Source organism: Neolamprologus brichardi, chromosome 7, assembly GCF_056152115.1.
Source record: "Neolamprologus brichardi isolate AB-2024 chromosome 7, ASM5615211v1, whole genome shotgun sequence".
Classification (NCBI taxonomy): domain Eukaryota; kingdom Metazoa; phylum Chordata; class Actinopteri; order Cichliformes; family Cichlidae; genus Neolamprologus; species Neolamprologus brichardi.
Window position 1 is genome coordinate 43,761,945 of NC_142110.1, and position 24,907 is coordinate 43,786,851.

Sequence of the window (24,907 nt, forward strand, 5' to 3'; positions counted from 1 at the left end):
ATCACCACAAAAACCTGCCATTTCCACCCCACCCCTCCTCTGTCCCAACCCAGCCACTCCTCTGCTAAACTCTTGTTTATCCAGTGACTCTGGACTGTTTAGGCCATTAAAGAAAAGCCATTGAAGGAGACAGAGCAAATATAATAACATAAAAAAGTCACAACCTCTAACCAGAAACACAGCGTGGCTACCAAATACCAAAGAGAAATGTGGTTTGTTACTGTTTCTCAATTCATTTTTAATAAGTCTGAAGGCACTCTGATTAAAATGTAACTAGCTGATGCAAAATTGGAGCTCTGTGGTCTCCAATCAACTGTGTAGCTGTAGGACCAAGTGTGTGGGCAAACTTAAAATAAAACCTGTCTGACTTGTGGGCCGCCTGTGACCAGTAGCGGAAGAAGCAAAACAAATCACGATAAAGACGATGACACAGACCACATAATGGCTGTAAACAGCACATACATGAAAGCAGGGTTTGTGTGTGTGAGTGAGTGTCGCTGGGTTTCTCATTCAAACATATGTTGGTTTCAACAGCTATTGCGCTACAGTTCCTGAGTGCAGCTATTTCAAGGCAAAGGCCAAGTGCACAACATTAAAAGCCTTCTCCTAATGGACAATTGTGGTGCCAGGGCCTAGGGGTCTGTGCGCAGGAAAAGTCCATTATCACTCCAACTAATGGAGGAGGGAGCGACTTCAAACATAAAGTGGAGAAAATGAAAAGAAAACAAGAGAGAACAAGATGACGCACATGGTACAAAGCAGCGTTTCTTTAATGGACTCCATCAATAATGTTACGTTCCCAACTTTATTGTGTTTAAAGAAGAGAGTAGCCATATTATCAATCCTCAACATGGACAGAAATTAAAGGCCCCCTTTTTTCCCCCCTCAAGTGCATTTTAACAGACTTGGAATCAATGTGAAACAAATGTTTGGCAGCATCTTAATGGCATCTGTTCGGTCGACTCCTATGTCTCTGGAACAAACTCGCTTTTGCTCTTGCCACCAAGACAAACCCGCAGCCAGTTTACATTGAGACGGGTGCGCTTGCTTTTATATAAACAGACAGGCCCTGTGGCAAAGGGTTTGATTAGGAGGAGGCCCACAAATCCCATTAAAAGTCCATTCGTTGCTTTCTCGCTGTTTGTTTGAAGACAGGAAGAGTAACAAGGGAGGAGGGAGGTGACGGGTAGTCTGTTGTCGTTTTTGTACCAGTTTTTGTTTATGCAGATATCACGACGCAGCAAAAAAAAAAGAAAAAAGAAAAAAAGAAAAAGAAGAAGGTGGTCTTACCCAGTGATGTGGGCAGGAACAAGAGCCCAAGATGCAGTTTGAACAAAAACTACCTCCCCAACATGATCCAGTCACTGTCTATTAACAAGATGAAAAAAAGAAGGATATGTTGCTGCTTTTTAGAGTGTCCTCTGTTTCACAGTGACACATATAACAAGTTCCACAGTCAGCCTAACAGCTCCTTGGTCTTGGCTGCAAGATGCTTGTCAATGTCTGCTGCAATGTTGTCTGCCATCTGCTGAATCTGTGTAGGCAGAGAGAGGGGAGGAAAAAACAAAAGTAATGAAAGTTAACGCTTCAGAGAGCAGAGGTCTAATAAGAGGTGGCGTGAAACAGCTACAGAAAAGGATGAGGGTGAGCGGAGGTGAGCTCCATTCAGGTGGAGGCTAGTTTCTCATTTTGAATGTAGTTTTCAAATAAAGAAAATACGATCAATAGTTAACTTATCAGTGAAGTGGACTCACTGCACTTTTCCTTATTTTCTGTAATATGTGCTCTTATAACAGTGCATGCTGATCAAGCTCAAAGAGAGCTGACATCCTATGGTCGTCTCACCAGCTCCTGCTGGTCAAACCTTCTGTTTGCAAGGGGCAGCCAATCAGGTAGATGTTTCTTAAAGTGGGAGGTGCTAAAACTGCTTGAATTGGATAGACGATGAACTGAGAGGCTTCACCATGTCCCCGTATAAAATAAAACTTTTTGTAACTTTGCGATGATAAAGTTATTATTTGTCATCAGCTGTATCCTTGCACAGTGTTCATGTTTTGATTGCAACAGCTGGTAAACTCTAACTAGGCACTTCAGTTTGGTGGGGGGGGGGGGGGGGGGTTTTGGAGGGAAAACCTCGGAGCAACACATTTCTGATGAGTTTTTCAAATATATTTTCTTAGAGTTTTATGCAGCACAACGAAAGTGACTTCTGGTTGTGCTGCATTCAGGGAAACATATCTGACAGAGGAAAAACTGTTTGATTTTTTCCTCACCTCAAGCTATCCTTTTTTTTTTTTTTTTTTTTTTTTTTTTTTTTTAAATCTCAGGGAATCCCTCGTCTCCTACCTGTTTTTCTACAAGTCGTATTTTGTCCTCTGAGTGTGCTTCCTTTGCTTTTTTGACCTGTGTGACAGCATTAGAGCGCACTCTCCTCAGTGAGTCTTTAGCCTTGTTGCTGAGCTGTTTGGCTACCTTGGCCAGGTTCTCCCTGTGCTCCCGAGTCACTCTGCAGGGAAACGGGAAAAATGTCAGAAATGAGAGGCAAAACAAAAAAACGAGAGTGCAAAAAAATATATAATTCAAAGTTACAGGGGAAAAAAAAGGGAGATGGTCTAAATACTGAAATGGGACTTCTTGCTGCATGCCAGCAGCTTTGACATCACTTTTGGCGAATGCTGCCATCTGCAAGCACAAACCGCCTGTTATGCATCTGTATTTACCATGTTTATTTAAGACGAGATGAAGTCTAATACCAGCTCGGTTTGACCGCATTTAAGCGTGAGCTAGGAAGTAATTACTGTGTTTTGTAGTGTACGGTAAGAAGGTTTTATTAAAAATATCATGGAAACAACAACATTTTAGTAAGAGACACTAACAAGCAGTCACAACTTTGTGTGGCACGAGCAAATACACTCTGAAAAACAAAATAATGAAAACTAAGGTCCTCACTCCCACAGATGGGGACGCTAAGTGCCTATAAGCATGACGTCTGATCCTCTTAGCTCTGACTTGCAGTAACCACCAAACAATCTTCCTCAGACCTTAGAGCAGAGCCGAAACATCCGTCATCCTAACAACTTTGCATTCACTCTGCATTTGTTAATCACTTAGAAAGTCCTACTTCCCATTTCACTCTCCCTCTTTGTCCTTAATTGGCTTTTTTTCCCCCTTGTTTTTTGCCTCAGGGACTATTTGCAAACAATCCAAGTGCGCCGTCTATTTACTGCAAACAATACGGCCTAATTACCGATTCCAGGGCCAATCAAGAAGCGCCTTCTCTTTGGAAATGCAAATGTAGGCTTGGAGCGTGCCGAGACTGATTGCAGGGGGAAAAGCAGTCTGACTCTCGTGTCCCTCCTCTGCCAGAATAACACCTGCTGCTCCATGCGCACACACACTCTCATGATAATGCATGCACATAACCACAAGACAGCAGTCATGCACTGAGACGCACATGCACGTGTGTATATGTAAAAAAACATACTTTATATACACAGGCAGAGCAGTTTAGTGAGTGAGTGACTGATTGTTTTGTGTCGGGTTGTTTGATTTGGCCGGGGGAAAGAGAAAGAGACTGACCCAACCCTCACGTCGTCACACCGGGGGTCTCTATACATCTACAGGCAAAAGTCAATAAACCTGTCAGTTTAGAGCACGGAGACGAGTGGAGGAGGAAAATAGAGGAATACCAAAAGAAAAATAAAGGTGAAAGAGAAAAAGAAGTGAAAGATGGAAAGTGCTAAAGGGAGCAAAAATGTTTTCTGGCCTCCGGCGTGTTTGTCTGCGAGTGCGTCAAAGAGAGACTCACTTGGGAACGGGCACCTTGATGATCGTCCCGTCCACCTCTGGGTTTAAGTTCATGCTGCTCTCTCTGAGGGCACGGGTGGCCGCTGCTGTAGCCTGGGGGCACATGCACACAGACACACACACTGGAGTGAATAAAAAGCAAATCTACAAGTGCAGGTAGTGGCTTAGCTACAGCTGGCAATCATTAAGGTGTTGTGTGTGGTGTGTATATGGTGTGTGTGTCAGGGAAATCCCATGTAGTGTGGAACTGCCTCAGGCCACTGTCAACACTTGGCCCCGTGGGACAGGACTGAGAGGTTGCAGGGCAGGGTGGTGACTCCTGGTGACCCCACAGGAGAGTCTGCTTGTGGATGATACATCAACACACACACAAACTTTGAGTTTGTGTTCAGTTGTACTTGAAGGTTTTCTGGCAGAATCATTACCACATTATTGTTATTGTTATTGTTATTATTATTATTATTAATAAAAGTTATTTATACTTTGTTCGCCTGTGAATATGGGGGGTGTATTTATGCATTGTTGTTTTATTACAATGACACACATGTATATATTTATTCACCTTAACAAACAGTAAATGCAAACATGTTTTACATATGTACATGACACAGACAGGAGCTATAAGATTATGAGTTACAGATGTGAAAGACTCATGAAGCATGAACTACACAAGTTATATTGAAGTATATGTAGAATGATTACTGTGTATAATTTTTTCCCCCCTCTTCGGATACACAAAACAAACACTCCTCCCTTAACACTTGTTATCTGTTGCCCTTTACGAGTCCTTACCAAGAAAATAGGAAGTGCTCAACTCTGCTCAGATCAGCAGGATGCTGTGTTTGTTGCAGGGCGCCCTCTGGTGGACAAACTATGCAACATGAACACTCACAGCATGGTTGAAGGGTGTTTCTCTCATTTTTACTTTTATGAATGCAGATACTGATATCAGCCTGCAGCTATATCAGTCACAGTCTAGAAGTAAGACCCCACCAATGGATCATTTTTTTTTATAATAATACAACATCCAACTACTGTTAGCTGCATCTCTATGGTAACCGCTGAATCCTTAAACAACAGCTTGGGATCTGTCTTGAATTTATCAAAATTTATTCATTTCCCCCCAGACTGGAGCTGTCATCATTATAATGACTTAAGATTGGGGGAGATTAAAAGGAGAGCGCTGTGTGGACACTGGTTGAAGAGGCAGCAGTGCTGCATAGAGATAGAACAACATAGGATCAGAAAAACTACTGGACCACAAACACACAATGCACAACAACAACAGCTACGTGATAAGCTGGATTTTGGTCTTTTTCCCAGAACTAAGAAATACACTTAAAACTCAAAATGACATATTAAGACATGTTTACATGTGTAAAACTGAGACATTATCTACCAAGTGAAGCTTAAGTTAAGCAATGACTGCATAGGACCATAAAGCTACAGTTAAAAGAGTGCATAGACACAATGGAGAGGAACAAAGCCACACTCCTCAAGCTAGCGCAACAGTCTCATAACTCAGTTTGCAAAGCAAGCAAATGTGCAATGCATGTGGAGAAAAGAGAAAAAAAGATTTCCTCCTCTTACTTCAGCCGTCACTAACCCATCCTGCTTTCTCAACAGCTCCTTCTGGCCTCATCCACTGGGGGAAAGAAATGGCAGCAACATTAAAGGAATTTATTTGTGTGCATTAAATTAATTCAAGGGGTTTCTTTTCTTTTGTTAAAGTCATTCGGGAAACAGGCCTCCAGTTGCACTCTTTGAGCGAGGGGTGATAGATTCATCCCATACCTATGTTTGATTGTTCTCAGCATCAAATTCATCACCATTTCCCCTCTCTGACGACCACTCCGGTGGTTACTAAAACCCGAGTGGAATTTCTCTGTGAAGGCTGGGCAGGTTCTGGTTAATATGTTGGAAAGGAAGAGAAATTACACTGAAGTTTCACATCAAACGCTCACGACTTGGTTCAAAGCAAATAGGCGAAGGGAGAAGAATGTGTGTGTGTCTGTGTGTGTGTTTTTAAAAAAAAAAACATTTAATGCTTAAACATGGACACACACACACACCAAATTGCCTCCGGATCCGAGCGTAGTGGTTAGATGTTGTTCTCTGTATCGTCCCAGCCTGCTCTTAATGAATGAATGGAAAACAATGGCAGGGCCTCTGTAGTTCCTGGTAATGGATAGGCATCATTATAAGCCTGTTAGCTCTGAGTACTGACGACTCACCTCTGTGTGGTACATGGGTAACACGGGACATGACAGGGTAGCGTGCATGTGGATGAGTGTGTCCGTCAGTGTGTGTGTGGTCTGTGGTTTCTAGAGTTTCTGGGAAGGAAAAAAAAGAGACTCCGGATTCAGGTGGAAAACTGACTTCACAGATTTGAGGTGTTGATAAATACTTCGGATTTGCATGTTGTTTGTATGCTGTGGTTTCACCTGGAGAACAAATGAGGGAAACCACAGCCCTCAGGTGACTGGCTGTGGAAATAGAAGGTGCAGGAAGATATTTAAAAACAGGTTTTTGTTTGGCAAGTTGTACTGGAAAAAAAGAAAAGAAAAGGAAAGGAAAAGCTCTTGGATGTCGTGTGCAAAGAAGCTTCTTTTAATTTTTTTTTTACTGAGACAGATTTTTATCGTTTGCCTTCACTGCCTCTTCTACCCATTTTATATATAGAAGAAAAGATGTATGCTGTATCTGCTGTCGTCACAGCCAGTGTACAGTCACTTTACTTAGGACCTGCTAATGCCCCCAATTAAGGAATCTCTGTTTTACAGAGATGAGAGCAATGAATTATTCTGCCACAGTCACATTAACCTCCTAGGACCTGGCGTCCACATATGTGGACATCACATTTTTGGGTTATTTAGACCAAAATCCTCAATTTTGCTCTACAAGGGCCTGATATCCACTTACGAGGACATTAAATTGCCACTGTTCTATTGAAATTTTAAACGAATATCCTCATACGTGGCTCTTATTTTCTTAGAAACAAAAGTTTGGTTAAAAAAAAAAAATCTTGTAATTCTTTGTTTTTACATTCATCAGGTCCCAATCAACCCAAATATCAAAGAGTAATTAAAAATGCATGCCGTGGAAGAGTTCGGCTCTTAGGAGGTTAATGTTCAGGAACATTTCTGTAGCCAACATAGCACAACAGCAAGCTGTGCAGTTTGTCCACACACTACATAACCAGACACTTTTAACCACAGACTGCAGCCTGATTATTACCCATTGTGGTTCAATCACACTTATTTACAGAGTAAAAATAGTATGGCGGCCACTTCTAAACCTCCTAGGAAAACAATTAATGGTTGCCCGGTGATTGCAATGAGGTTTTTGCTGCTGGAGACTGACTCCTAGTAGTTGGGGTGACCAACTGGTTGCCCATGTTTTGAGGGTGTTGCTCATCCACCTGAGCAAGGACTGAGAGATTTATTAAGGTTTGCAAATAACTACAGACTGATCTGAGTCAGTCTGCACCGGTGAGTGCAACTTTTCTGCCACAGGAAACTCGACTCAATATATTCTAGTTATATTCCTACATAGAAGCAAGGTTGCTGAGTGTCTTGTTGCAGTTAAATTGCTGTTCTAAAGCAAACGTGGCGCAATCTGTGGAGGGATTTCTGAATGAGTATTATGCTGATGAGGTTGAATCTGAATGTGAATGCTAATATGAATTTCTATGTATACAGACAGCAACAAAATTTTCTACAAACAACAACAGATTTGTGATTTTCACTGATTGATCACAGTACTGCACTGTACACAGTCCTCACTGATTTATCACAATCCCTGTGTTATCAAACACAGATTACACATGATTGTCGACTGGCCCTGTTCAATCGGAGACTGACAGCAGAATGACTCCATCACTTGACTGTCCATTCTTAACTTATCCTCCATGGTCATTTCTCAGCTTAAAGTACACTTTCTATTATAAGCAGCATCCATTAGTTCTGTCTCAACTGCCCTCGACCACAAAAAGTACAAAAGATGGAGGTAGGCTGCGTACAAACTCAAGTTATGTCACAGCGACGCAACAAAGGCAGTCCAAATATGCAACTGGAAGAATGCGTCAGGTGGATCCTTCGCAGTCCACCCAGATTCACTGCACATTGGTTAATGTAGAGTAGTTTTGGGGGGAAAAAATGACGGTGCAAGTGAACAGTACAGGAATACAGTTAAAAGTAAGTGCTGGGTTTTATCTCAGTCAAACATCCAACAGTTCAAAACGTTAAAATAACAAAGAATGTTAAAATATTCAATTCTGACAATGTTTCAGCCAACTTATGTGACATGCAGCTCCTGCATGCTTTTAAAGCCTTTACATTAAAACCAAAGAAGTATGTAGCTTCTGTGTGATGCTTGTGGTCACAGACAGACACCCGGTCCTAAAGAAGTCTATGGGAAAATGACCTTTAACCCTGACCTCTATAAACACTTTCCTGCTGGGATTATTCACTCAAGCACCCATTTCAGGTGATATTTTAGTCATTCTAAGTAAGAAGGATTACCCAGGATACGCTCATTTACTAACCTCTGATTGACAAGTCATTAGCGATGAGCACTAGACCTGCAAGTCTTAACACCAATACTTATGTCCTTCACACAAACACAGTCAAGGAAAATTCCTAACAACAAAACAAACACAGTCTATTACAGATAACTGTAAAACTAGAAAACTAGCAGCACCGTGACAGGATGTTAACACTTTTGGAGGGAGGAAAAAAAAAACAACCACAAAAAAAACTCAAACAACCACCTGAAAGATGAAGATTGTTTAGAGACAGGGTGGAAGGGAAATGCTTGAGGGAGCAGCTCAGGAATACTGGAGCTCAACGAGTAGAAGGAGTCTCCCTGGGAGGCTCAATGTAAACCTTAAAAAGAGAAAAAAAAAAGGAAAAAAAGGCCTGTATGCCAAACTGTAGCGCTCTGGAGAGTCTGACAAAGGAGATGGCAGAGAGAGAAAAACTGGAGAAGGAGATGAAGGCTGTGGAGGAACAAAATAAACTGTAGGAAGAAAGAAAGTGCTGGATGAGGAAAAGGAAAAAGTTAAGGTGGCAATCAGAAAACTGAAAGAGGAGGAAAAAAAGCAACTGAAGAAGGTAAAGAAAGACGTGACAGAAGCAAATAGGAAATATGACAAGAGAGAAAGAAAGATGAAAAGACCGAAGCTGAAAGGGGCCAAGAAAAGACTGAAAAGCACAGGGAACCGTGGGAAGACAAGAAAGAATTGGAGGAAGTGCAAAAGGCAGTGCAAGAGTGGCTGAGAGAAGCAGAAAAAGAAAAATAAACTTGGTGAGGAAAAACAAGTGGTGGAGGACACAAAACAAGTATTAAAAGGAAGTGCAGAAGGAAACCGAGGGCAAAAAAGTGAACTGGATACAGTCGAACAAAAAATGGAAGATACGAGAAAAAAAGGACAGGCAGTGATGGAAAGAAAGCGGAGGAGGTGAGGAAGAACCTGGAGACCAATACGGAGACTGAAGATTGGACCAGATGTGAGGAAAGACAGAAAAGGATGAGAGGAAGCAGCTGAAACACAAAAAATGCGGATAGGACGGTGGAGTAGACTCCTCTTCCTTGCCACTTTCTCCTCATTGCCTCCAAACTCCCTCCGTCTCCTTCATCCTCATCTTCTCCCTCCATCAGCCTTCTACTTTACTGCCTCTTCCTCTCAGGTATGCACAGCGGTTCAGTGACTAACATTATGTTACATGTAGTTTTCCAGGTAAACTCCATCCTAGTAGAATTATAAACCAGTATAAATAATTTTTTTTTTTTTAAATTTTAAAAAATTAATCAAAAGAAAATAAATACATTTTTATTAAAAACCATTGAAACTTCATGCGTGTGTCGGTGTCTCTTAATAAACAGAATTAGACCTCAGCATGGCTGCTGGTTGCTGGGAAAACACTGGTGGTTACTAAAGTGGATTGTTTGTACGAGTGTCTGTTGTTCCCAACCTTCCACTATGAAAAAGACCAACTTATGACATTGTCTGATGATGTCACTGTGATGACATAACTGGAAAAAAAAGAGACTGTCGGGAAGTTTAGTTTTACTTTACTTTTACGATCTTAGACATAACTCCTGAGAATTGAGTCATTCTTTTTTCATAAGTGCCCGAATTTCAGAGCGGTGTTTTCCGCAGGTTGATAATATGGTGGTTGTGGGTGGCGTGGGCAGAGTTTCTCTAAACACCTCATAGGCATTCAGAGTGACTGAAATGGGCCTTTAGAACAAACTATTACCAGAATCAGCCCATCCTTACTTTTCACTCCATCTCTCTCAGGTCTGTTTGAGAGTTCAGACCTGGTATAAGGGCTTAAACTCAGACTAAAAGCTAGCCATTTAGTTTAAGAATCACCCTCAACTAAAGCAAATTGTTTAAAGAAGTGAAATCAGTCTAAATTTGACTATTTCCTGTTGTGTGCTTCCAGATTATACCAACACTGCTGGGTTTGGTTTTTTAGTTTTTCCTCCACATAAATGACATTTTGGCATCCATCCAAAGGGGTTTAAACCAGAGCCAAATGGAAAACAAATACATGTTAATTGGGGTTTATTTACACAGGCAAAATAGTCAATCTTATTAATAAAATAGTCCTAAACAGTAAGAAATTGCACACATTTCTGTGTCTCTGTAGTGAAACCGGTGACTGTGCTTTATTGCTGTGCACAGCCAATCCCCCAAAGGCCCATAATGAGCCAGGAAAACCCTGGTTATGCATATTTCCGTATTGTATCCTGTCTGCTGCACTTTTCCTCATTCATACATATGTGGAGATATTTTCATTTGCAACATTTTCAGATCATTTTTTTCTTGTTTGTCATTTGCAAGAATAAAGGACTGTGCACATATTTCCGTTCAATATTTAATGAGATCAAAGAAAATGTAGCAGACAGCAGAGAAAGTTGAGCATATCGGTCATTAGCGTCTCTGGATATATGACTGTATAGTGACACATGCAAGCACATTCAGCTTTTCCAGACCACCAGAAAGTCTGGCCACCAAAAAACGTGAAAATCTACAGAGCAAAGGAGGCAGCGAAAAGAAGCAAAAAAAGAAAAATAATCCATTCCTTCCTAACCTGGGGGTAAAATGAGGTCATTTCCTATTCTGTGACAACTCACACTAAGACATATCCACGCTGCAGTACACACATACAGACTTTTGTTGCTATCTTTCACCCCAGAACAAAGGGCTCCCTGAGTGATCAATCAATTAGCATCTGAGACACAGCATAGAGAGAGAGAGGTAGGTCAGGTTTCATTTACAGAGTGATGTGAGATTCGAGTTCTGGTCTGGCTTACTTTTCCTTCTGTGAGGAGGACCATCTATCTGTCTGTGCGTCTGATTATTTTTACAAAGCTTAGTTACTGCGCGCTTGTCCATATGAGACAAACTGATACCGGTAGGAAGAAATCATAGCTGTGTGTGCTCTGTTTGACTCTGTGTGTGTGTGTGTGAGAGAGATCGTCTTACTTCAGGGAAGCTGCTCATGTTGACCATAATGAGCTGAGGTGACTTCATGGAGATCTGGCCCAGCTGCTTGAGAGGGAACTTCCCATCTTGAGTCGTCACCACAATGTGATCCAGAGCTCCTAAACAAATACAGGTCAATGCCAGTGTTTACTTTCTTCATTTATTTACCTTCATGGACAGTTTAGGCATCATTGTGTTCTCACTGTGTGCACTGTAGCATCCCGATTTTTCCTTTGTATTCGCATCACAGGATTAACTGTTCTACTGTAAGGCAGATTTAACTTATACATTTAATGTACTTTAATTGTTTTTCTGTCTTACTGTTGTTTTTAATTATGAAATCCATCTTTCAGCAAGATATGATATGCATTGACCCCAGAATTATAATTATAGATTCATTATCATTTTCTTTATATTTTTCTTTGAAGGAGCCAGACTTTATTGCAATTTCTTTTAAGTAGTATTAAGTAGTAGTTCTCCAGGCACTCTGAAGGTCTTTCAGAGTGTCTCTTTGGACATTGGCTGCTTTTTTTCAATATTTGAAGACCATAGAATCAATTTTAAAATGTATTTTAAGGCATTTTGTTACTAGCAGAAACACATAATTTGTATAGTTGAAAAAAAAAGCCAAATGTAACACAATTTGATGGGAATGAAATAATAGTTTAGCACCAACAAGGTAATTCCCAAAGAGCTCTTTGCGGAAAACTTGGCAAATCATGGTTAGGAGAGAGGTACAACAGTCAGCATCCACAGCCATCTTTAAAACACGGCGGAGGCTCCGTCACAGTGTGGGGACGCATTTAAGTGAGTTGTGTTGGCAGAATCGTCTCAAAATTGCTCCAGCAGCACCTGGAAAGTATCCGATTGCCAGTGGTTCATTTTTCAGCAATGGCAATGATCCCAAACACACTGTTAATGCAGTAAAAGCATACCTGGATAGAAAAATATACAATTGAATATTGGTCGTGGACTGGCCTCCCCAATGCCTGGACCTCAACAGTGTGGAATCATTTTGATACAGAACAAAAGGCAGCCAACATTCAAAGATGAGCTCTGAATTAAACTCAAATAAAATGCCTTAAATGTTGTATTTCCATGTATATTTCAACATGTTTGAGTGAATAACTGCACCCGTTTCCCCATTTTTATAGTAAAATATAAAGAAACGGAGGCTGGCTCAAGACTTTTGCACAGCACTGTAGCTGGACATGTTTTAATAACTTATTTCTGCGCACACATGTATTCATATTCACATGCATCCTTATGGCTGTCCTCTTTTCAAAACAGTAACCTAATTATCGCCTCTCTGTGACGCATTTAGAGGAAACCTGTAAATTGTAGCTTTAAAATCAGGTGAAAGCAAATCAAAAAAAAAAAAAAAAAAGCAGCAGTTACCACCACGAAACAGCTCAGTTGATTACTAACAGAACAGTAACTGTATTTCTGGTTAAAGCCAGGTTAATCATTCATTCTTGCTTCACAGATGGAGGGAAATCTATTTTTAATCACTCCATAAATCAGAAAATACTTTCAAGAGCTATAAAAAAAAATCAAGTCTTTTGCAAACAAAGTAAAATTTGTCTCTTAAAGATATATTATCAAATGGATTCTGTAAAAACCTTCAAAATATAAACAGAGAGGAAAATAAGAGTTTGTTAGCGCTCCTAAATTGGAAGATTTCGAGCTAAGAGTATGAAAAAAGATGTCTTTTTGATTGTGTCTTCTAAAATCCTGTACTGTAACATTCGATTTGTCAATTTTAAACCAACATTTGTATTGCAGTGATTTGCACATTTGCTTAACAAGTGAATGATTCCCAGTCTGATCCGTGGATGAGGCAAACAACGCCTTGCGATGCTACGGCGACTACTTACGAGTAACAAAGCAGCTGCAAGTAGCTTTATATCACTTTAAAAATCAATCAGAGGCTTTTTTTCATTACAACCTTTCTGAAAATATATGTATGATAATACCGATGGAGTATTTTATCATTAGATATTAACTACTTTGGAAGAACGACGGACAGACCAGTTTTGGTCCCAAATGTGTATTTTGGAGCTTAAGCTATGGAAGCAAAATAGCTGAAATTGAAAAATAAAAATGGTCTGACTATAGAGTTTCACCCTGTGTGTTAACACCAGCACTGGCACATAGTTAATAAGATGTTGCTATGGTGTAATGGAATAGATGAGGGGAAAAATCATTTAGTCCTTTGGACAGATTAACAGATAGACAGAGGAACGTGCAATAGCACAGTGAAAAATATTAATTTTGAGACCACTGTCAGACTCTTAAAAGTTTCCATGATCTATTGTCTCCCCTCTTTGTCAACACTGAACGAAACTAATGCATGTTTGCCAACACAAGCTGACTTCTGTCCCTCCCTCCCTCTCTGCATCCACCCACTCCTCTCCATCCTCCATCTGGCTAACCTCAGACGCGCTTGTTTCCTTCTTCTCCACCTCTGCCTTACATCACTCCCTCCCGGCTCACCCGGTGGGGGGCTGCGCTAGTGGTGTGTGATTGTGGAAATGTGAGGTGAACCGAAGGTGAGCCAGTGGTGTAGTTTTCTCTAAAAGATCAATTTATCATATGATTTCAAGGGTTAAAAGAGAGAGACATATCCAATCAAAAAAATAAGATACAGCTGCAATGAATTAAAAATAAAAGGTTGGTATGATGTGATAGCATGGATATCAGCTGACATGCTGCCTACTTTGCTGCTAATTATACCGTCTCTCTTTTTTACTTTGTCCCTCTGTGTACATGCAGACAGCTCATGCCCATATCTCTGCCTGTCTGACTTTGTTACCTGCACCTTCACAACGAGCACCAGCACATCTGCAAGTACTTTAAGCAGGCAGGCCGGCAGACAGTCGGTCATTGCTACAAAGATGGATGGTGAGAGGGGGTGGCAGCTGGTTGAGATATCGGATGAAATTTGGCTAAAATGCTCTTTATTTTTTAAACACGTTGAGTTTTTAACGATACCAAAAACAGATTTTAAGCTGTATGCTGCGTCTGGGTGTTGGTGTAATCAGGATACGTACCACATTAATTTGCACTTTTTCCCCTCCTTTGTGTCTTGTCAGGCCAAATTCTCCTTTTAAAAAGGTGCTGTAAAAATTTATATCAGTTCCCATCTCCTTCGCCTACCTCAGCGAGTGTTTGTCTGAACCGTTGCAAACTTGCTGGCTGTAATGTCGTTCACCCGAGTAAGCCCAGTGCTCAGTTTGAGGTTGTCTGGATGAGCGGTTCTCGCCTTTTGGTACTTCTCCCTTTCCTGGAGTGACTGCTGCCTGCTCCAGTCAGTTTTTTGAGGAAAGGGGTACTGTGTCTTGAGCCACCTCTCATGGCTTTATATTTTGCTTCCAAGAAGCCAGACTTTATTGTAATTCTTATAAAAGTGATCTTGATCAATAGTTCTCATTTTCTTTGAACAATGACTCATTTTCAGTCCAGTCTTCATACCCCATTTTTTTGTAATTATTTAAGTCACTTAACACTGTCCTAAGAATCGTTCAAGGATAAACGCCCAACCTAACAAAACACCAATTTTAAATGCACTCTTTTGCTGAAATGAAATTTGCACCAATTTATATTTTTGCACCAACGAGGTGATTACCAAAGAGATACGAACTGAAAACCTGTCATATATTGGCATGGAGCGCTGTGCAGTGTATGCCAAATTACAGTAGAACAGGAATGAATCCATTCTTAGCAACAGTTCTTAATGGGATGCAAATCCAAGTGGAAATTTTTTAAATTATCATCAGTATGTATGAAGGAGATCAAGACTAGGCTACAACAGTGAGTGGGTACAGGCATCTATAAAATACATTGGAGTCTCTGTCATCTTCTGATTGACAGTGGTTCATTTTTCACCATAACGATGATTCCAAGCATACTTTCACTGCAGTAAAAGCACATCTGCACAGAAAACACACTGGAACACTGTCAGTCATGGATTGCCTCCCCAGAGCTCAGACCTCAATATTACTGAAGCAGCTTGGGGTCGCATTGACAGAGAACAGAATAAAAGGCAGCCAACAACCAAAGAAGAGCTCTGAATGTCCTACAAGTAGCCTGGAGAACTATTCCTGAGGACTACATAAAGATATTCTTAGAAAGTGTGACTAAGAGAGTTCAGGCTGTGTTGAAAAATAAAGATAATTACATCAAATACTGACTTTCAAACTTGTACAAACTGACTTTGGATTTGCAAGTCTCCAATTTTCCTAGCAAAATAAAAAAACGAGGGGCGGCTTAAAACTTCTGAACAATAGTGTAAATGGTTTTTGTTTCACATAACAGCAAAGCTGTGGAGTAATAATACTGCATCTGTGTGTGCTGACCGGTGTTCTCATTTACACGTGAAAAGCTTTACTTCTGCTCAGATTGTTGAGGACAAAATGTTGCACCTATTTGAATCCAATGAAAGGCAGCACTATGATTTTGTGTAAGTGCTCTGACCTGTGCCCGGTTGTGTCTGATTATAAGTGTCCTTGTTAGAAGAAATTTACAAATATAGGTGCTGTCGAGAAATGCCAACAGCACAAAAAGGGCGAATACCAACATAACCATTTTCTGACGCGCTACAAACACTAAATATGTTGGATTAGTGCATTTTTTTGCGCTGTCCTAAATCATACATCGGCTTCTTAGTCATGAATACTTTGAGACCTCCAGTCCAACCCTAAACTAAACTAAACTCTGGGGTTTTCCTGCATATAAAATTCTGTTCTATTGGCCTTCTTCCAAAAGAAAATCACCAGGGCTGTGATAAATTAATACTTCAGGCATTTCTTTTTAAAGTGGTTTTATTTTATTTACTCCAGGATAAATATGCTTTTCTTTATCAAATGGCCAGGGGTAAAAGGAAAATGTATATAGCTCTGTTAAGTAAGACTCATTACCGTATGTGGACTGATGTGCTTTTGTGTGTAGACTCAGCACAGAGCCGCGTTTTCAGCCAGGAAAAACTCGGTAAACCTAATTCTAAAGTTTCCCTAAAACCAAGTCTTCACCCTCAAACAAGCTTTCGAAGGAGTGTGAAAAAAGGAGGCAGGCCAAAACACTCTTTTACAAAAACCTGTAAAAATTTCATAAATCTGACGTCCAAAACCAGTTCTCACAAAGACAGCTGGACATGTTTTTATTCAGTTTAATTTCTGCAGATCCAAGCTCTGAACCAGCTCAATCACACACACACATGCATCCAATGAGTGCATCCTCATAGCCGTGCTCTTTCCAAAACGGTAATTTAATGATTTCCTACATGTGATGTGATCAGCGGGTGTCCACATACATTGCAGCTTGGGCGGATTACAATTACCGCAATGAGAGTATATGCTGATTAAAAGCTTAAGAAATGGCGATATCCATGTTTCAGCTAGTTGTTTTTACCCGTCTGCGAGAAACAAGAATGTGAAGTCTACTTTAAACAATGTTTTCTTGGACACATCGCTAGTTTCCAAGTCACATTACCCATCTGCGATGACCATGAGATGGTGGGCGTAGCACTGATCTCCCACTCTCTGCATTTATCTGTCTGACTTTGTGCTACGTGTTTGCTGCACACATAAGTACAGACTCATGGCAACAAACAGCAGTACATACAGTCATACACTCACTCTCATAAGTTTAATGAGAGCCAGATGAGAGGTTCATGAACAACACACACACACACACACACACGCTCGGACAGCTGACGTCATCCCATTCCACCATCTCATCTCTGCTGTCAACTCTAAGTCCTGCTGCCTCCCTGGATTACTGTCCAGCTGGACAGAGGAGAGGGGGATGAATGGACCAGAGGAAAGGAGCGAGGGATATATAGATTAGGGGGAGGGGACACAGGAAGGATGACAGAACAGAGGGATTGATGCAAAAAACGGTAGAAAGGACTGGAAAAAGAGGAAGTGATGAAGGGAACTTTTGACTGAAACGTGTTATAAAATTGTAAAAAGGTGGTTTAAAAATTTCTTATGTGGTCTTATCTAGTCAAAAGACAAAGTATGAAGCTGAGAAGCACTGGAAAATTATAAGACAAAAGTAATAGAGGCAGGGCTCCACACAGAAAATGACTCAGAGCAAAAATCAGTTGAGTGATAACCGGATTAAAAAAAAGAAAAGTTGGGAATGTGAAAAGCAAAGCTGGACACTGAAGGGTTAATGATATTGTATGTGTCTTCATTCTGTGTAAAAAAAGAAAAAAAAGGAATACTACACTAAAAGCAAATCAGATACGTGTGCGGAAGAAAAGTGGAACAAATTCAAAGTAATTTCAGTTTGAAGTCCGATTCAGGCAGCTGCCTCGTCCCCCGGGAGCTTCCATTACACACCCCACCTCTGACTCCCCGAGCGCGCCCCCATTTATTAAAATGCAGAGAGAGAGAGAGAGAAAAAAAAAGAGGCTGTGACCTGGATGTACTTGGGGAAGCAGGGGCCAAGGCGGGGTCAAGGTAACATCAAATAGGGATCTCTTTATGCTAAGCCTTTTGGCGCCGTGTCCGAGAAAGACTTTGATTCCAAAAGTTTTAAAAACGTGAAGAAAAAGCCGCCCTGTTAACTACAGTGCACACTATATTTGGACAGATACCCATTTTTTCCCTCCAGTATGTTAATTCTGAAAATGAAATAATGAATACCACATTAAATGTCTTCCTCTGGCATTATTATAACCCCAAAAAACTCATCTGTCTTCATCATAAATGCATATTTTCCTTTAAAGATGTGAACAAGAACAACTTTTCACATTTTAGGATGAAAATTAGCCCCAACCCCCCCCTCTCAAAAACATGCAGCTCACCTAAACACTCTAAGGTTTCAGCTGTAATTCGAGCAGGTTTGCAGAAATCTGAAAAGAACTAAGTGGGAGACGTAATTCTTTTAACAGCTTAGGAGCACAAAAGTAAATGGAAAGATGCCCGTGAAGGAAAACAATAATAATAATAAATGCTTTTGGAAGAATCATTTACATCATTACCAGCATGATGTCTATCGACTTCTCCGAGGCTTTAACTGTTTATCGTCATTGTCTTTTAGATTCTCTCTCTCTCGCTCTCGTTCAATTTTAATGGATTGTTTACATGACCCTACTTGACTCAAAACCTACAAAGTTTGATCAGAATTGATTCAAGACCTTTCAAACTATCGGGCTTACAGACAGAATGTCAAAAACATAACCTCCCTGGTGGTGGTAAAGATGAGCAGAGGTTTCTCCAACTTGTCATCATCTGCAGTACATAATATCATCAAAAGACTCTCTGTATGGTGACATCATCAAAAATTAATATTGGCCGCCTGTGATCTCCGAGCTCTCAGGCAATGTGGATTAAAGACTGATATGATTCTGTCTTTGAAATCACTGCATGAGATTGAAACATTTCAGAAACCACCGTGTGTGAACACCGTTCACCGCGATGGCCACAAATACAGGTTAAAGCTCTGTCAGAAGAAGCCACACATGAACGCGATCCAGGAATGCTGCCATCTTCTCTGTGCCAAAGCTCGGCAAAGTGGAAAACTGTTCTGTTGTCAGATGAATAAAAATGTGAAATTCTATTTGGAAAATATGGACACTGGACTACACAGGAGAGGGACTGTCCAGCTTATTATAAGTACTCAGTTCAAAAGCTGGCATCTCAGATGGTGCATTAAAGCCTACAGAACTGGCAGCGTGTACATCTGGAAAGGTACCATCAATGCTCAATGGTTTTAGAGCAACATGTACTTCAATTCAGACATCATATCTCAACCAGTCAGTAGCATGGCTTTGTAGCAGAAGGGTGCGGTGCTGAACTGGCCTGCTGGCATTTCAGACCTTTGACCAGCTGAAAATGAAAAATATGACAAAAAAAGACCTGGGACTGCTTAGCTAGAAACTCATAGCAGACACAAATGGGACAACATTCCTCTCCCAAAAGTCCACAGCTGGACTCCTCAGTCCCCAGATGTTCACAGACTGTTGTTAAAAGAAGAGAGGATGCAATGCAGTTTAAAGCTTTTATGAGACTTGTTGTTGCAACCAGATCTCAAATTCAAAATAAGACAATAATCTTCTTAAAATGTTAGATTTCCTCAGTTGAAATAGTTGATATCATCTATGTTCTATTTTAAAATGTTGTTTCTGCATTTTGTTTCCATTCACATTTCACACAGAATCCACATGCCTTTGTGGAATATGCCTCTTTGTGATATCCTTGTTATGTGAGGCTGGTGAGCTTTTCTGTGCATGAACAAAAGCTGGACGAGCACACAGGTAAAGTTTAGCTGCCACGTGTTTAACTGTCTTAATGTTTTCAGTCTGGACTGTACGTACATGAAGTGATGTCTGAACGTTTCTTTTAACTTTAGAGGTAATGCTTTCATGCTTCATCTGCCTTGTTGGTAACCCTTTGTTCTCTGCTTTGAACTTTGTACTGGAACAACAAGGAATGAAAGGCACAGTCCAAAAAAGAAAGAAAGAAAAGTACGGTAAGCTCACTACCTGGCGAGGTTCGGATGCTGAGGTTTCGTGTGAAGTCATCTTTGAGCGAATCGAGAACAGTGGTCATGTCCTCCTTCACTTCATCCAGACTGATGATGTCTTCCACCAGAGATGAATTAATGTTCACCTTCCCTGACTGGCCCTTTGCCTTGGCTTTGAAGATTAAACGAGAGAAAGAAGGAAAAAACAGAGGGAAGAGTGGAGACTCATCTAGATAAATAACACCACATTTGTGCCAGCAGAGTCATAGAAGTTGTACAAGTTAACTTCAGCAATCTCCTCACTGACCTTTGGCCTTTTTGGTGGCGTAGAGCCTGATGCATACAGCAGGAGCAGGGTGGTGGAAGGCGTCAGGAGCCAGAAGAGGCCTAAGGCTGACTCTGGATGTGAGCGGAGACCTGACATGTCGCAGCAGGGGCTGACACAGGAGAGGCCGCAGCAAGCTCAGATGATTCAAAGCCATAACTGTTGACACAGAAAAGGGGGGGAAAAAAAGTTTAAATTAACAAAACATTTTAAAGTAGATAAATGCTATACAGCTGAGTTTGGAAGGGCAACATGTGATTACATTCGACAGAGCTACAATTCAATCAGAAAAGCAGTTGAAAGCACAGCTGGTAATATTAATCAAAATGAGGTAATAGCTCATATCAGCCAGCAGGAGGTAGGCCTTCATCTTCTTCTAACAGTACAGTACCGTAGTCTGTGTGCACCTCAGTAAATGCATGTTAATTTCTGACAGAATTGCAACTAAATCAAAATGAATGCAACCTACTAATCTGTCATCTGCTACATTTGCTTTGTAGCATTTCTGTTATGGTCTCCATAAATTATTAAAGCATTCAAATCAAATAAAAGGGATTGACTTGAATGATCAATATTTGCTCTTTTGTAAGTAAATGAAACCTGTTATTAAGTGAGAGCACATAATGGTGTGCACATAATGGCATCATAAACTAATGTTTGCTTGATAAACAGCTGATCTGATCTAATTTTTTCCAAATTTTTGTAACTAATTTTTTCCCCTGTGAGGTTTAAGTGATCTTTTACTCTATGTTTCTGACTGTGAACATGCTGTTATGTTACACTATCCGGTAAAGGTTTTTTCAGTCCCTTTGCCACGGTTGTGTAAATTCAAGTACCTAGCCGTGCAGATTGTCTTTACAAATGTTCACTCTAAAGAGCTCGAGCGTGGTGCTGTAACAGGATGCCGCTGTTTCAAGAAGTCACTTTGTGAAAGTTCTTCCCTTGTAGATACTCCACAATCAGCCCTGAGTGGAGTGATATTATTGCAAAATAGAAGCTTTTAAATACCACAGCAACACAGCCAAGGAAGCACAGTGGTTAGCACTGTCGCCTCACAGCAAGAAGATCCTGGGTTTGAATCTAGCTGGGGCCTTTCTTGCATGTTCTTCCTGTGTCTGCACACAGTCCAAAGATGCGCATGGGGTTAGGTTACTAGGTGATTCTAAACTGGTCGTAGGTGCGAAGGTGAATGGTCTTGATAACTGTTCATACCTCCTCTGGTATTAACATCAGCACAAAAACTGTGTGCTTAAAGTGTCATGGAGTGGGTTTGTGTAGGTGGCCAACTACGTTTATCCTTATAGTGTATCTAAGTCTTTCTTTTTCCCCACTCTGTGCAAACGTTGTAAACCTGCCAGGGACTGCAGATGAAAATCAGCCAGTGTAACTAAAGCCCATTTACATGAGTCTCGGTGTACATGTTAATGTGCACGATCCCCTTAAAACATAATAAAAAAAATAAAATAAACTCTTTTCATGAATAATCATGTGCGTGTTTGGGTTGTGAAACAGAGATAAAAGCCTATGAATAAGAAATTCTTGAGAGCAGCTCAAAAATTACTCATCAACTGATCTAAATAACAGTTTATTATTTTTCTGGTATTCCAAAAAAAATGAATCCTTTCCACCTGAATTACAGCCCATGCATTTGACCAGAGTTTCTCTCAAAGTAGAACAGAGACAGAGGTTGGTTCTTATAAATCCATCCACACGTCACTGTTTTTGTGAAGCTTTCAACAGTCAGCTCTACCACCTACATTACATTCAGTTACACTCATACACTTAAAAACATGCCATTTCTCATAAATCTGTGGGATAAAGCTAACCATTATCTCAGCCCACGCGCACTCGTCTGGGCATTCCTGAGGGGGGAACCTCCCATTCAAAAAACCCCCCCAAAAAAACAACAATATGACAGCAGGCCCTGCCTTTCAATGGACGAATCACACCCCACCTCACAAATGGGCTCTTGACTGTGAACTGTGTCACTGACCCTCGGTGTGCACACACAAGTGCAGAAAAGCACGGAGATATTTAAGCCCCCCATACACAAACAAGACTCTAAAGCCTGTCTTTCACAGTCAGTGGTTGTGAACAGCGTGCGGTGCACTGCTGCCCACCTGACATCTTCTATTGTGCCTCGTGTATTTATTGCGACCTGTGAGGGGAAACACACCGTCTGAACAGTCTGAATACCCAAATTTAACATTTTAAGTCAAAGGCTGTGTCACAGTGAGCTTTAAACAAGCCACTGGGTGTGGTTTGTCTCCAACCAGACATGACACTGAACTCACTGTCGCCATTCTACCTCCAGCTACCACTAATCCCCGAAGTCAATCCAACGCTCACTTCAGATATTGACCAACATCCAAACTCATTCCTGCGGCAATATTTAGGCTACACAGTACACCACCACCTCCAGTACAAGCCCAAAACAGGTATCCACGGCTGGCAGGTTTCCCAGCAAGTATGATGCGACACGCCACAATGTGGCAGAGACGATAGGCCGAGATGCGGGACGGTGACAGATCTCTTTAAGAAGCCAGCCGAGCAGAAAGAGTGAGGCACAGGTGTTCAGTGGGATACTGTATCCTCACGTCCTGTAGATTTCACACACACGGCAGCAGCTGCAGACACACCCTGCGTCTTCCAGCAGCAGAAACCAGCTGGTGAACCCGCATGCTCTGTCTCCTTTCGCTCTGCAGCCTGAGCAGCGAACAACACAGCAGAGTATCTGATGATGTTCTGCATGGCTCTGCTTCCTCAAACAAGATGTTCATGCTGGGAGCGAAACAAATTATTTTCTTCTCATTAAAAACCATTGAGCACACCTGGTTTAGTGTGTAATGAATTCCTAAACTTTCCTCAAATGTTCTTTTTTGTCGAATACCAAAAATGCAAAAGATCCCCATATTTTAGAAGCAGGCACCAGACAATACTTCACATTGTTACAGGCTTGAGGATGCGATCAATTCAAACAAATCATTTCATCACATAGTAGCACTGCAGTTCGACTGATATAACAATCAATCACCATAATGTGTTGATGAATATGTTTTTACCACAGCATAATGTAGAAATGATGAAATGGAGACTCATTTCTCTGATTTGTTCCCCCAGATCTCTTCCTTCCTTCGTCCTCTGGCCTGTGACCAAGTCTTAGCACCCAGTGTTGAAAGGTGCAGCTGGAGTAGAGAAAAGGTTCTCTGGCAGAGCTTTACTCAACGAAGCAAAAGTGCCACTATTGCCAAAGTGGTTTTTTTTCTTGGTTTTTTTAACCATCATAGTACAAAAACAGGAATGGCACACAGCTGTTTATTTTGGGTGATTGAATGCGCGACTAAACCTTCTTGTCTTCACACTCTGTGTGCGATTAAAAGAAGGTTTGATATCTTGCCACACTGTCTCATGTTGTGAATTTAATTTTGATAAAAGTCCCAAATATTGAAAAAAAAAGGTCACAAAGAATGTTATATCTGTGATAATGAACACAATTTATACAGCAACAATTCATAATTCAGCTTTGTCACACATCATATTTAAATGACATGGCTTTAAAATGTCTCATCCCTGCTTCCCCCACACGCTCTGTCTACAGAGAAAAAGAGAAAATATCCAGTCAGCAGCAGGTCTCTGGTTGAATTGTCTCTGGATGCCAGAGAAAAATGGTCAGACTGCTTCAAGGTGACAGGAAGATAATAATAACTTTAATAGCTACTAGTTACGACCAAGGTATAGAGAACAGCATCACTGAGTGCACAACACGCCGAACACTGTGGGATACAGGAGCAGAAGACTGGATGCCATTCCTGTCTGCTAAGAACAGGAGAGCAAGGCTATAATAAACGCGATCTCTCCAAAATTAGACAACAGAAGACTGGAAGATGTTTCCTGGTCTGATGAGTCTTGATTTCTGCTGCAGCATGCATCCATCCTGCCTCAAATCAGCAATGATGATGCAACCCATGGTGCAAATAGCTCAAATAACACCAAAAAGCACTGGTTTCTTGAAAATGACAGTGGGTTTACTGGACTCAAATGGCAACCAATCCAATACAGGCAAGATGAACCTAATATCCAGTGAGTCTAAATATGTAAAAACAGGAACTATTGCTTATGTACATGTTTTAATGGACCTTTTCACAGACTTCCTGTTACCCAGCTGGGTATGAAAGTGGTAATTTTGTAGTTTTTCCGACACCAACAGTAACTTCACAATTAATCAAATCAAACACACAAATCAATAAGAAACGTGCGCCCCAGCCATCTATGGGGCACGTCATTAACATGACGTTAAAAATTCATGTGTTTTTATATTACTGTGGACTCGGTCCTGCATACAGCACCAGAATGATTCGGTGCAAATTTCACAGCAGTTGGGAGCTATCATACAAGCCCATGCACATTTAGGTTAACTAACTGTACAACTCTATGGCTGAGGGGTTGAGAAGGTCAGTAAGACTTCTCTCCATTCTTACAGGGGGCAAATTGAACCAAACTGAACTGTGTTCAGCACAGTGCTACCCTTAATTTCAACAACAACCCAGCAAAATAAAAGCCTCAACTGTAAAGTGCACCAAAACACACACTTACTTCAAAAAGTCTTCACAGAAGCGTGACAGCCTGGGCAAAAGCCATCGGGGAAAACGCGTTTGACATCTATTTCGTCATCACTACGAGACTGTATGTTATGGCCACCTGGTAGCTGTTCGATATCTGTACGGGTTACACCGACTGGGCGGGGTTACCGACTAAGAGGACACTGGAAGCGTTGTAGGAGAATGATAAAGGCGATACCAAAC

At 41.0% G+C, this 24,907-nt stretch overlaps 1 protein-coding gene across 2 annotated transcripts; it reads right to left on the reverse strand.

Moving 5' to 3' along the window:
* Positions 1-752: 752 nt before the first annotated feature.
* Positions 753-24,898, reverse strand: mrrf (mitochondrial ribosome recycling factor). Of its 2 annotated transcripts, XM_087843640.1 has the most exons (8): positions 24,699-24,898; positions 20,088-20,264; positions 19,800-19,952; positions 11,306-11,424; positions 3,809-3,900; positions 2,347-2,506; positions 1,456-1,534; positions 753-1,423 (listed from the first exon to the last, which is right to left on the reverse strand). In XM_087843640.1, exons 2-7 carry the CDS (start codon positions 20,260-20,262, stop codon positions 1,457-1,459), a joined length of 777 nt encoding a protein of 258 aa, XP_087699766.1. In that variant the 5' UTR covers positions 20,263-20,264; positions 24,699-24,898; the 3' UTR covers positions 753-1,423; position 1,456. The 2 variants fall into 2 exon arrangements, with proteins under 2 accessions (XP_087699766.1, XP_006788835.1); XM_006788772.3 differs by having other exon boundaries at positions 753-1,534; positions 24,699-24,897.
* Between the last annotated feature and the right edge of the window lie 9 nt (positions 24,899-24,907).